At 38.0% G+C, this 14,630-nt stretch overlaps 2 protein-coding genes across 2 annotated transcripts; both read left to right on the forward strand.

Moving 5' to 3' along the window:
* Positions 1–302: 302 nt before the first annotated feature.
* On the forward strand, positions 303–1,253 carry LOC129402508 (putative olfactory receptor 2B8). The gene has a single exon (XM_055129364.1). It carries the CDS (start codon positions 309–311, stop codon positions 1,251–1,253), a length of 945 nt encoding a protein of 314 aa, XP_054985339.1. The 5' UTR covers positions 303–308.
* An 11,145-nt stretch (positions 1,254–12,398) lies between these two features.
* On the forward strand, positions 12,399–13,352 carry LOC129402510 (putative olfactory receptor 2B8). Its single transcript, XM_055129372.1, has one exon. The coding sequence runs from the start codon at positions 12,408–12,410 to the stop codon at positions 13,350–13,352; it is 945 nt and encodes a 314-aa protein (XP_054985347.1). The 5' UTR covers positions 12,399–12,407.
* The last annotated feature ends 1,278 nt before the right edge of the window (positions 13,353–14,630 follow it).

Genomic DNA, 14,630 nt, shown 5'->3' on the forward strand with positions numbered 1-14,630 from the left:
TCATGTAGAATACTACCAATGATGATAAATATATTTTTTATTAAATAGTCTTGTATAAATAGAGCTTATACCTTTGCTAAGCTAGACTGTACATATCACTTAATTGAAGAGCCCCCTTTTTAAATAATTGTATGGTTCAAAAGAGTAGTGATTGTGGGAGTGGGGGGCATGTGTGAACAAATTCAAAGCCCAGTGACTGTCACATGCTAGATATGTGCTCTACCACTGAGCCACTGAACTATATAACTTCAACTATACTATATAAAAATTTTAAATACTTTGTCTTGACAGGAGACATATACTAACAAATGATGGTAGAGAAAAATGAAACTTCTACTGGGTTCATCCTACTGGGCTTCTCTGACAGGCCTCACCTGGAGCTCATCCTTTTTGTGGTTCTTCTAATCCTTTATATCTTCACTCTGCTGGGGAACACCACCATCATTACACTGTCCTATCTAGATCCAAATCTCCATACCCCAATGTACTTTTTCCTCTCCAACTTAAGTTTTCTGGACATGTGTTATATTACCAGCTCTGTCCCTCAGTTTCTGTTTAATCTCAGTGGACCTGACAAATCTATCTCCTATGCTGGTTGTGTGGCTCAGCTGTTTGTGTCTCTGGGGTTGGGATGCACAGAATGCATGCTCTTAGCAGTCATGGCATTTGACCGCTATGCTGCCGTGTGCAGGCCCCTCCACTACACTGTCATCATGCACCCCCGGCTCTGCTCCCTCATGGCTTCAGCCTCGTGGATCTTTGGTTTTGCCAACTCCTTGGTGCAGACGGTGCTCACCTTCATTTTACCACTATGTGGGAGAAATAAAATAGACCATTTCCTTTGTGAGATTCCTGCACTCATCAAGATCGCCTGCGTAGACACCAAATTCATAGAGTCTGAGTTATTTTTTGCCAGTGTTTTTATTCTTCTCATCCCTGTTTCATTGATCATGTTCTCCTATGGGCAGATCGTGAGGGCCATCTTAAGAATGAAGTCTGCAGCGGGAAAGCGCAAAGCCTTTGGGACCTGTGGCTCCCACTTCATCGTGGTCTCCCTGTTCTATGGCACAGCCATCTACGCCTACCTCCAGCCCAGCAACAACTACTCTCAGGATAAGGGCAAGTTCACGTCTCTCTTTTATGTCATTATTATCCCCATGATAAACCCTGTCATCTATACACTGCGGAACAAAGATGTGAAGGAAGCTATGACAAAAATTCTTTGGAAAATTCATGGCTTGATGAGTGTATGAGAAAGACACTTAATGAAGGAGTTTTGATTGTCAGAGTCTCTAAGATGTGTATATCTTCAGGCATTCTTTCAAAATTACCCTCGCAATTTTCAGTGGCATTTCTCTTTGCTGTCACATAAAAATGAGTTGGAAAACATAAGGTTGTGGATTCATTTCAATTTCTAGAGTGGAACCTGTTCCAGAGCATTGCATTATATTTATCATTTTGAACTGTCCTACAAGTTTATTTATTTTCATTTACAACCCCCTTTTGGGATCATTATTTCATTTGACTTGCAAATACATATTAAAACATAGTATAAGAGGAATGGTTAAAATGAGAGTATGACTACAAAATGCTGTATTGAATATCAATGTTTTATCATTTCCAAATGATTCTTTTATAAAATGCTATCTATAGCTGAGTCTTTTCACAGAATTAGTTGCATGACCTATGAAAATACAGAATATGAGCTCAAGGCAAAACTTTCTACAGTGAATCTGGATAAAGCCATTCAGAAATGAGTCTATCTTTGACCACTTCATTATAATCATTGTAATCATATATCATAGTATTAATTTCACAGGCTATGCATGCAAATCACTAGGTGAAGGAATCATTGTTGCCAGTTACAATGGTACCTCAAGTTGTGTTAGGGTGAATGAAATTTTTGGTTGTTGTTGTTGTTTGTTCTTTTACACATTTATACACAGCCATAGGAATGGGTATGTGAAACATCTAAAATGACTACTTTAAGTTTGTAAGCCATATTCGTCTTCTTTTCTCTTTAAAATGATTTCTAGAGTGCAATTACAGGAGCCCCGGATTCAGACACAGGCACTGAATGGTCCCCTTAGTACCCTAGAGAGTGGTCTCTGAGCACTACTTTGTGTTATCCAGAATTAAAAGGAGAAAAAGTCTTTTGAGCATATTTTATTGTCAATGAATGTCCCAAGTCGTCTCATAGTTCACACAATTACGAAAAGTAATGCAACAGATATTTTTTTTTTAATTTTTTTTAAATTTTTATTAAATCACCATGTGGAAAGTTACAAAGTTCTCAGGTTTATATGTCAGTTATACAATATTCAAACACCCATCCCTTCACCAGTGCCCATATTCCACCACCAAAAACCCCAGTATACCCCCCGCCCCCACCCCTACCCCCTACTGTATAATTAATGAATTTCACTTTATTTTTTCTTTACCTTGATTACATTCCATAATTCAACACAAAACTCACTATAGTTGTTGGAGTTTCCACCCAAGAGAGACAGACCTACTACATTTGATAATTAGTTTTTCATTGCTGGAAATGAAGAGATATGTAGCCCCACTGCTACAAGTACATAACTCTCTTTTTTTTTTCCTTTTTCCTTTTCCCTTTTTTTTTTCTTTTTCCCCCTCATCCCCCTTCCCGCGCCTCATAGTATGGTGTACGCCACGCCGCATCGGCCGGCGTGGGGCTTTTGCTTAGTTCACAATCCAGAGACGTGGCTGCTACATTAATAACCTTCAATATTTCAACAAAAACTTACTGTTATTATTTGGAGTTTCCCCCCCAAGTCAGACCTGTTCAAAAGGAACCGTTTCACATTACTGACAATTATAAATGTTAAGTCGCGTGGTTTTGGATTTCTGTATAAAGTCCAGGGAAAATTCTGCCAGAAATTACATAGCCCAGTTCACAGTCCCAGTGCATTGCTGTAAGAAGTCTCTGGATTCAAAGTCTTTAGGCACAGAGGGTCCGATTCAGGCTCAGCGGCTCCGGATTTATCTGGGCCGAGGGCGTGCCAGTTACGCCCCATTCCCATGAGTTCCTGGGAGCCCCAAAAGTAAAAACCGAATACCTCTGGGTTTGGAGTCTTTGAAGATGGCGCCTGCCACGTGGGTGCCGCCAGCCCGCCGCTTTCCGTGCAGGAAGACAGGGTGGGGAGGAAAAAAAATCCACCCCCGGCAGCACAGAGTTGTAGCCCAGTTCACAGTCCCAGTGCATTGCTATTGGATGCTGCGCTGGATGCCCGAATGTGTTAGATATCTGGAATCAAAGTCTTTAGGCGCAGAGGGTCCGATTCAGGCTCAGTGGCTCCGGATTTATCTGGGCGGAGGGCGTGTAACAGATATTTTTAAAATATACTTTTGTGGGTGTTGGAGCAATAGCACAGTGGGTATGGCATTTGCCTTGCACATGGCCAACCCGGATTCAATTCCTGAGCACTGACAGGAGTATTTCCTGAGTGCAGAGCCAGGAGTAACACTTGTTCATCGCTGGGTGTAACCCCCCAAAAAAAAAAGAATACCTTTGGAGCTGGGGCAATAGTACAGCGGGCAAGGCACTTACCTTACATGCAGCTGACCTAAGTTCGATTCCTGGCATCCCATATGGTTCCCCCAACCCACCAGAATTGATCCCTGAGCTCAGAGCAGGACTGCAAAACCAAACCAAAGACAAAATATCATATGTTATCTGATGCTTATTTAGATTCACCAGAAAATAATTTAAAGAAAATATTTAAAATAATTTTTAAATAATTTAAAATAATTCACTAAAAATGAATTTAAAATAATTTAAATAATGGATAAACACGTATTAACATAAAAATCTGCATAAGTCTATAGTTGATCTCATCATAAAATAACTATGATTTAATTATGACTTATGAGTATTAAAAGGACTTGAGGAGAAGAGAAAAACAATATATACAAGTCAACAGAACACTAAAAAGGAAGTTACAAATAAACACAGAGGAAAGTTCCCAATAAACTTAAACTACCTGAGGCTATGTTATCCTACAGTATATGATGTTTTTTGACATGTTGTTGGATTCAGCTTGCTAATATGTTATCAAGGATTATTTTTATCAATATTTATTAAGAATATTGGTCTGAGATTTCTTTTCTGAAGTAACTCTGCTTTGTGTCTTAGTGTAATGTTAGCTTTCATTCTTCAATATTTTGGAAGCGCTTCAGGAGTAAAGACAGTCAATCTTCTGTGATAGTTTGATAGTAAACCCACTGAGAGCAGGACTTTGGTTCTTGGGGAGATTCTTTTCTTTTTTTTGCTTTTTGGGTCACACCCAGTGATGCACAGGGGTTACTAATGGCTCTACACCCAGGAATTACCCCTGGTGGTGCTCAGGGGACCATATGGGATGCTGGGAATCGAACCCGGGTCGGCCGATGCAAGGCAAACGCCCTACCCACTGTGCTATCACTCCAGCCCCTTGGGGAGATTCTTAATCACTGTTTTGACTTCCTTCCTTGTATTGGCCTTTCAGGTCATCTACTTCCTCCTCATTTAGTTTTGATTCTAAGAATTTTCCCATTTATTCTAGATCTTCTAGCTTAACATAAGCAGAAAGTTGTTCTTATAACATCTTGAAGTTCTGAGGGGTCTGTAGTAATTTCTCTCTTTCTGCCTTTAATTGGATTTATTTGAACAGTTTCTTTTTATTTTTGTAAGTCTGGATAAAGGTTTGTCTATCTCATTTATTCTTTCAAAGAACTACCTCTTGGTTCAATGATTATTTGCATTGCTTTCTTGGTTTCTATATTATTGATTTATTCTCTAGCTTTTATTATTTCCTTCCTTTGACTACTTTTTGGATTCATTTGTTGTTCCCTCTCCAGCTATATGTGATAACTAGAAAACTATTTCACATCATGTATAAAAGTTAAGTAAAAAATTAATTAAAGAGCTGAATATAAGGTCCCAAGCCATAAAAGTTACTGAAGAAAAGCAAAGGTAAAACACTTCAGTATGCTGGGTTCTGTGATATATTTGGGTATTTGATTCCAACAGCAGAGGAAATAAAAGCGAAAATAAGCAAGTGGGAATGCATCAAACTGAAAAGCTCCTACACAGTCTTGTTCTGAACTAGATGCCTGACAAATATTATGAAGAGATTGTGTATTAAAATAAATAATAAAATTCTAACATAAAAAAAATATTTTTACGCCTTCTCCAGATGGAATCCCGACGACCATGAACTTCTACAAACATGCCTCCAGTATGTTGGGACCAGGACTATTTCTCCAAACTACACGGCCGCTTATGGGGCCACATGACTTTGCCTGATATACAATAAAACGCTCTAGGACAGCTCTTCCACCCCTGAATGGCCATGTTTCCAGAGGCACACAAACCAATCTTGGAACACAGCGGCTGCTGACAGAAATGCTCGTGAACTAGGCTACGGCCCCATGCAGCCCCAGGAGGGGAAGGGTTTTTGTCCCTTGGCCATTTCCCCTTTGCAGCAGCATGGCGACTGCCACCTTTCAGAGCAAATTGGAAAGAGAGGTAGGGGCTTGAGGTGATGGAGGATGCAAGAAATCTCACAATGGAGGGGTACAGAACAGGCCGAGCTCCCCGCCCAGACGAGACCCCGAAGGACCACCCACGAATGGCTCCTCTGCTCCTGAATGGCATGATCCCAGAGGCACACAAACCAATCTCAGAATGCAGCAGCTGATGGTAGAAATACCGCTGGACTTAATTATTAAAATACTAGAAGTCCAAAACCGAGCTGCCACTGTCGCAGCCATGTGACATCATATGCTCTTCATTATCAGCAATAGAAAACAAAGTATCTAATTATGCCTTCTCAGCAGGTCCCATTGTTGGGGGAAAATTCCAAACAATAATAGTGGGTTTTCTGTTGAAAATTAAATGTAATCAAAGTAAGAGAGAGTAAAGTGAAAATAATCTACCACACAGGCAGGATGGGGGCGGGGGAGAAGGGGGAGTCCACTAGGGTTCTTGGTGGTGGAACATGTGCACTGGTGAAGGGATGGGTGTTTGGTAATGTATGACTGAGACTTAAACCTGAAAGCTTTGTAATTGTTCTCACAGTAATTCAATTTTTTTAAAAAAGTAATTTTTAGCAGAAGTTGCTTCCTTTTGGTGAACATTGTAAATAAAAATGGCAGTTATGTATACTTGGAGGAAATGCATTTGTAGATAGTAAATTAATTATCTCTACAATCCCTCCAGGTTAGTTATAAAGGAAGGCAAGTTAATATTCTGTTACAGTTTTATTGAAACAGATGAGTGAATTTTAATTTATTTTCATTATATTAAAATGGTCTTCAACTTAAAATTTTTGTTTTAAAAACAGATAAACCTTTCTAAGATGAGCATTGAGGTCCCTAGAACTTCCTGGAATGTTTGTACTCTCCCAAATGTATGAAGTCATAAACAAGAGTGATTAGGTGGCCTCTGGCACTCTCCTTGATTTCTTCTTTCTCTGAGGATTATCATCTCTGGACATCTTGACACAGCAGCTAATTAACAGTATAGGCGAGAGATCCCTAGATACTTTAGCCTGGTAAACAACTTTGGTTTTCTGTGCAGCAACTCCAGAGTGCAATTTCATACCATTCTCGCCTATTTATATGCCATAAAGATCTATCTGTCATATATCAGGTCATTGTATTGGGGAAATTTACACACCACATTCAAAATTGTTTTTATTCTTCTTCCTATTAGTTAGAGGCAGAATACAGTGTAGAATTCCATGTGAATGATAGACATATTTACCATGAGAAAGCATCACTTGGCTCCGCACAAATTTCTGCATAATCTGATGTTGGTGCTGTTCCCCTTTGTTTTCAATGCATGCCACGTACATCTTGCTTCTTCATATCTGAGCTATCCTGGCTTCAATCTCAGTACTATATTTAAGTTGAAAACTTGGAAAAGAGGTGGCAGTATTGCTTAGCACCCAATGACATATTGAATAAAGGTGAGTAGAATGGAATACATCTTTGTGTTGTTGTAGAATTGTAACTTAATATCTGGTCCAAATACTTCTATATCAAAAAGCTATACTCTTTACATTATATTGGTGAGAAAAAGGAACATGCTCTCTCAGTTCACCAAAAGTCAGAACTGAGTTCAATTATTCATTTTAGAAGACAATAATGCAACACTGGATATTGCATTCTATTGTACCTTATTCATGATATATCAACATATCCATGTGGAAAATAATTTAGGTTAAGCTTATTTGGATATACTAAAATTTATCCCTTAACTATGTAGAATCAGTAATGTTTGTCAAAGTGCTAGACTTTCATTCTCTTCCTTTGGCTTCTTGTTCAATGTGGAATGACAAAATTTTTGTTTTCTATGCTAAGCTGTTTTGTTAGGTCAGTGGTCTTTAAAATATTTTTACTCCCACAAAGAGCTACACAACCAGTAAATTACATATGGAAATTCAGAATGCTAGGTTGAAAATTCCAATAAGGAAGTTCCAATTTTTGGCTATTGTGTCATTGCATTTCTATGTTGAGTTTATTGAGAAATGATGACCCTTCAACTGATTATGAGTTCACCGAAGAGCAACAATGATAGGGAGAGTGAAGATGGACTGAGTTTTTAAGTAAACAGTGAGTTAGGCAAGTGACAATGTTTGCTTCCAGTTGCACTGATGTGTCCATCAGACCATCCCAGTTCTGCTACACAAGCACCAGAATGAGTGCTTTGAAGAGTGGTTAATTTGCCTCACTGATTCTTTGTACTGCAGGGTGTTCCTGTCAGTACCCTATTTGCATATCAAGGTGTTGGAATTAGGTGACATCAATTTCTTCTTTGACCTGACTAGCCCTCAGGTCAAAGGGAAATTTATTCACAGGAGGTTTCTGGAAACTAGTGGAGTAGCCAAAGACTTATTAAATTATATTTTTTTAAAATGCTCATTTTCGCTCAGAATAGAAGCCCTCTGCTGCAATCAGTGCTTTATAGTTGTGCTATCCAATGTGGCAGCATCTAGACATTTGTACTTACTTAAATTTACAGGTTTTTACAGTGAAATAAATGGTAGAGTACTGTGGAGTTCATGCCCAGATCAATCAGCTTAATCAATGTCTGAATAAAGAGCAATGCTCCTACTTTAAAAAAGAAAAAAGGTAGAATTCTGTTCTTTGCTTTTCTAATGCAAATGTTCATATATCTTTAACTATTGTGAATATAGGTGATTACATATTAAGTATTGAATATGAATATTATCTATGATATTTGAAGTAAAGATAGATTATTTTTACCATCATAGAGAGTTCTGTTCAAGAATATTTTTTCTGGTTTTTATGGGATTAGTCTCATGCTGAATTACTCTCAGGATCATCACTGTATCACTGTATCACTGTCATCCCTTTGCTCATCAATTTGCTCAGGCAAGCACCGGTAACATTTCCATTGTGAGACTTGTTGTTGCTGTTTTTGGCATATCGAATATGCCATGGGCAGTTTGCCAGGCTCTGCCGTGTAGGTGGGATACTCTTGGTAGCTTGCCAGGCTTTCCAAGAGGGGCAGAGAAATCGAACCGAAGTCAGCCTCATGCAAAGCAAATGCACTTGCCTTGTTATCGCTCCAGCCTCTGATGATCATATCTCTTTTTAATTTTTTTTTTTACCTACTCTATTTGGCTCTATTTGGCTTGCTTCATCACCTTTACCCTGAGTGAGCCTCTTCAATACCCATTATGCGTTGGAAGCCTTTTTTCATACTCTTGTTTCATAGAACATGGTCCAAAACACCATTCATGTTAATTAGACTTTCATTAAGATATAACAATAGGTTTATTTTCCCCACTTTATACATCCTTGAATACTATCAAGGATGTCCTAATATGACTGAATTCAGATCAGGCCTATGAAATAGAAACATATTAAAGCAATACCTGGAGTCTCAGGCCGGGGCCGGTACCGGCTCCGACTCGTGCTCCGCCGAGTTTCGACCCGGGTGGCCATGCGTTTGCACAGCCGCTTTGCTACTGAACGACCAAGATCCAGAGCCAGCTAGATTACTTCTGATCCCAGCAAGTGCTCGAACCCATGTCCCCAGACTGTGAACTAAGCTTTTGCTTTATGCTGCCCCAGGAAGGGAAATGATAAAATTTCCCACTTAAATCTCCATGTAGTTAATTACTAAAACACACATATCCTAATTCTAATCCTAAAACATTATATCTCTTCATTCTCATTAGTGGAGAACTAATTATCAAATGTTTCCTTGTCAATAGGGCCGTATTTTGGGGGGGATAAACTCCAAGAAGAATAGTGAGTTCTGTGTTGAAACCCCAACAACAATAGTGAGTTTTGTGCTGAAATATGGAATGTAATTAAGGTAAAGAGAAAATGAAGTGAATTTTATCAGTTATGCAGCTGGGGGTGGGGGAGTTGGAGGTGTACTTTTTTTTTTTTTGGTGGTGGAATATGGGCACTGGTAAAAGGACAGGTGTTTAAGCATTGTATAACTGAGACATAAGCCTGAGAACTTTGTAACTTTCCACATGGTGACTCAATAAAATAAATTAAAGGAAAAAAAATAAAGCAATACCTGTCCGTTACAGAACTGATTGCTATATTTGAAAATTTGGCAGTATTTTTTCAGGATTCATTCAGAAACAGGGCAGGAAAACTCAGAGTATTCATTCTTTAAAATAATACATGAAATTAAAAGCAGTTTTATATCTTAATCACAGATATTAATTGTTTGCATTTAAAATCTTTAATTTGTATACTTTAGTATTATCAATTTATATTTTCTGTAAAAATTTTAGAATTGGGGTGTTAATATTGCACATTTCATGTATCATATACCATTTCCCCTCCATCTTGCTATGTCAATAGTATTTCCATTTGATAAAAAATCTTTCATTTGAAAAATTTTCTTGCATATTATTGTAAAATTGTGTTCTCATGAGATGTCATTTCCCATTAATTGCTTTTATGGCTGAAAAATATTATAAGAATGCCATCTTTTTCTATCTTTTTCTGTACTATTAGTTGTTATTTTACTTAATTATTTACACATTTATGCTTTTATCCTTTCAAGCTCTTATATTTGTATCTAGGTAATTGTGTCTAATTTTCATAATAGTGTTTATGATGTGTCTCATTATGATGGTTTTTAAGAACAACATCTTCTCTTCCTGAAGCTGCAACGAATGGGTTTAATATTCCTAGTCATCTTTATTTATAGCTTGCTACTAATGACCTATATATTCTACTGCATTTTTTCATTTGCTATTCACTTAAATATTGGTGAGGATTTCCAACAAAGCACATAATTCTTTAAAGGTATTGGGAAGGAAATTTCTTATTGACCTTCAGTCAAAAACTGTTCCTGGGCTGGAGTGATAGCACGGTGGGAAGACGGGAAGAGAACTTGCCTTGCATGAGTCTGACCTGGGTTTGATCTCTGATATGGTCCCCTGTGCACCAGTAGGAAGGACTGATCCATGAGCTCAGAACCAGGAAAAACCCTGAGCACAGTCCCACACCCCTCCTCACCAAAAAAATTCCCAAATGAACCAATTCTGTTCCTTCTCCTTCAAGATTATACCTGTTGTGTTGGTGCAAATAGTGTTAGGAAGACTAGAAACAGAGTAGGAAGAATAAGTAATCCAGATCAATAGAATGTACATTTGCTCATCAAAGGAATAAAGTGTTGTAGTCTTAATCTTTGCCATGTGGAGATTTTTTAAAAAGAAAAAACTCTTGCTTAATTATGAAGAAAATTACTTAATTTTTTATGATTTTGTAAAGTAACAGATAAATGAACTTCATCAAGTAATCTTAGAGCTACCAACGTGTTTGTTATGGTGTTGAAAACTCTACAGTGTAGCTCCAACAAATGGCTTTGCTTAGGAACCTCTCAATGTAGTTGCCAGAGTGAACTTGGAGCATTTATAACACACAGAGGTGTACTTTTAAAAATATTTGAGATATCAAGACTTAGAATAATATCAATAATCTGGACATACAATATTACTGTGCTATACTTATCAGTAGCTAAAATCCCATGGGAAATTTCCATAAGCAAAGTATTAGTGCATCAGTGGGGAAAATTTTTAAATAAACCACTGAAATTATTGTAATTCAGGAATCACGGTTTTAATAGTGAAAATATACATTATTTTATTTTATTTTAGTAGTGTTTTATTTACCTAATTTATTTTTTTGCTTTTTTGGTCACACCCAGCGATCCTCACTTCTTACTTCTGGCTCTGCACTCAGGAATTACTCCTGGCGGTGCTGGGGGACCATATGGAATGCTGGGAATCGAACCCGGGTCGGCCATGTTCAAGGTGAACGCCCTACCCACTGTGCTATCACTACATCCACTTACTTACCTAATTTTAAAAAACAAGCTAACCTTTTGTTCATTTCTGTCAGATAAATAGCTCTTCAGTTTATTTTTTTAATATATTTGTTTTCTGCAAAGCACCAAATCATTTATACATTATTTTGCCTGTATTTTATATTTTATCAAATGCATTTTTAGTCCTTAATAGTATGGAAATAACAAAATAAGTCCTATATCTTCTATTATCTATTATTTGTGAGCTCTGTCAAATACAGCCATGTATAATACATAAAATAAATCTATATGCAATTTTTATTTTTTCTGATTTTCCTTTCTTTTTTTTCCCTAACTCCATTTTCTCTGAAAAGGTTTAAAGACCCATATATTTTATGGGTATTTGAACCCTGTAACACATAATCTAATATATATGTATATCTTTTATACCTATGAATGATGTAAGCATCTATTTCTTAAATTGACTATCAATGATAATATTTCTTATATTGACTATCAATGATAATAGCATTTGTGAAGTTGTTGAACTAAGTAGGTAGAATAGTATCAATGATGATGAGTATATCTTTTGATTAAATAGTCTATATAAATACAGCTTAAACATTTGCCAAGATAGACTGTATCCACCTGCCTAATTGAAGAACTCCTTTATAATAGTTGTATGGTTCACACGAGTGGTGATTGTGGGAGTGGAGGGCATGTGTAAACAGGTTCAAAACCCAGTGCCTGGCACATGCTAGATATGTGCTCTACCACTGAGCCACATTATCAAGTATAACTGTTTAAGAAATTTTTAAATGACTACCGGGCCTATTTATTTACATATTTATTTATGTTTGCTTTATGGGGTCACACCTGGTGATGCACTGAGGTTACTCCAGTTTTGGCACTCAGGAATTACCCCTGGCGGTGCTCATGGGACCATATGGGATGCTGGGAATCTAACCGGGGTCGACCACAGTCAAGGCAAATGCCCTAACTACAGTTGGAGTGAAATTCTTATTCACTCCATCCCCTGAATAAGAATTTTAAACACTTTGTTTTGACAGGAGACATATACTAACAAATAATGGAAGAGAAAAATGAAACTTCTTTCAGTGGATTCATTCTACTGGGCTTCTCTGACAGGCCTTACCTGGAGCTCATCCTTTTTGTGGTTCTTCTAATCCTTTATATCTTCACTCTGCTGGGGAACGCCACCATCATTACACTGTCCTATCTAGATCCAAATCTCCATACCCCAATGTACTTTTTCCTCTCCAACTTAAGTTTTCTGGACATGTGTTATGTCACCAGCTCTGTTCCTCAGTTTCTATTTAATCTAAGTGGAACTGACAAATCTATCTCCTATGCTGGTTGTGTGACTCAGCTGTTTGTGTCTCTGGGGTTGGGATGCACAGAATGCATGCTCTTAGCAGTCATGGCGTTTGACCGCTATGCCGCCGTGTGCAGGCCCCTGCACTACACTGTCATCATGCACCCCCGGCTCTGCTCCCTCATGGCTTCAGCCTCATGGATCTTTGGTTTTACCAACTCCTTGGTGCAGACGGTGCTCACCTTCATTTTACCACTATGTGGGAGAAATAAAATAGACCATTTCTTTTGTGAGATTCCTGCACTGATCAAGATCGCTTGTGTCGACACCAGAAGCACAGAGTCTGAGATGTTCTTTGCCAGTGTTGTTTCTCTTCTCATCCCTGTTTCATTGATCATGTTCTCCTATGGTCAGATCGTGAGGGCCATCTTAAGAATTAAGTCTGCAGCGGGAAAGCGCAAAGCCTTTGGGACCTGTGGCTCCCACTTCATCGTGGTCTCCCTGTTCTATGGCACAGGCATCTACGCCTACCTCCAGCCCAGCAACAACTACTCTCAGGATAAGGGCAAGTTCACGTCTCTCTTTTATGTCATTATTATCCCCATGATAAACCCTGTCATCTATACACTGCGGAACAAAGATGTGAAGGGAGCAATGACGAAAATTCTTTGGAAAATTCATGGCTTGATGAGTGTATGAGAAAGACACTTAATGAAGGAATTTTGAATGTCAGAGTCTCTAAGATGTGTATATCTTCAGGCATTCTTTCAAAATTACCCTAGCAATTTTCAGTGGCATTTCTCTTTGCTATCACATAAAAATGAGTTGGAAAACATAAGGTTGTGGATTCATTTCAATTTCTAGAGTGGAACCTGTTCCAGAGCATTGCATTATATTTATCATTTTAAACTGTCCTACAGGTTTATTTATTTTCATTTACAGCCCCATTTGGGATCATTATTTCATTTGACTTGCAAAGACATATTAAAAACATAGTATAAGAGGAATGGTTAAAATGAGAGTATGACTACAAAATGTTGTATTGAATATTAATGTTTTATCATTTCCAAATGATTCTTTTATAAAATGCTATCTATAGCTGAGTCTTTTCACAGAATTAGTTGCATGACCTATGAAAATACAAAATATGAGCTCAAGGCAAAACTTTCTACAGTGAATCTGGATAAAGCCATTCAGAAATGAGTCTATCTTTGACCACTTCATTATAATCATTGTAATCATATATCATAGTATTAATTTCACAGGCTATGCATGAAAATCACTAGGTGAAGGAATCATTGTTGCCAGTTACAATGGTACCTCAAGTTGTGTTAGGGTGAATGAAATTTTTGGTTGTTGTTGTTGTTTGTTCTTTTACACATTTATACACAGCCATAGGAATGGGTATGTGAAACATCTAAAATGACTACTTTAAGTTTGTAAGCCATATTCGTCTTCTTTTCTCTTTAAAATGATTTCTAGAGTGGAATTACAGGAGCCCTGGGTTCAGACACAGGCACTGAATGGTCCCCTTAGTACCCTAGAGAGTGGTCTCTGAGCACTACTTTGTGTTACCAAGAATTAAAAGGAGAAAAAGTCTTTTGAGCATATTTTATTGTCAATGAATGTCCCAAGTCGTCTCATAGTTCACACAATTACCATAAGTAATGTAACAGATATTTTTAAAAATTACTTTTGTGGGTGCTGGAGCAATAGCACAGTGGGTATGGCATTTGCCTTGCACGTGGCCAACCCGGATTCAATTCCTGAGCACAGACAGGAGTAATTCCTGAGTGCAGAGACAGGGGTAACACTTGTGCATCGCCGGGTGTGAACCCCCCAAAAGATAGAATACCTTTGGAGCTCGGCAATAGTACAGCGGGCAAGGCACTTGCCTTATATGTAGCTGACCTAAATTTGATTCCTGGCATCCCATATGGTTCTCCCAACCCACCAGAATTGATGCCTGAGCTCAGA

Source organism: Sorex araneus, chromosome 2 (genome assembly GCF_027595985.1).
Source record: "Sorex araneus isolate mSorAra2 chromosome 2, mSorAra2.pri, whole genome shotgun sequence".
In the NCBI taxonomy this organism is placed as follows: domain Eukaryota; kingdom Metazoa; phylum Chordata; class Mammalia; order Eulipotyphla; family Soricidae; genus Sorex; species Sorex araneus.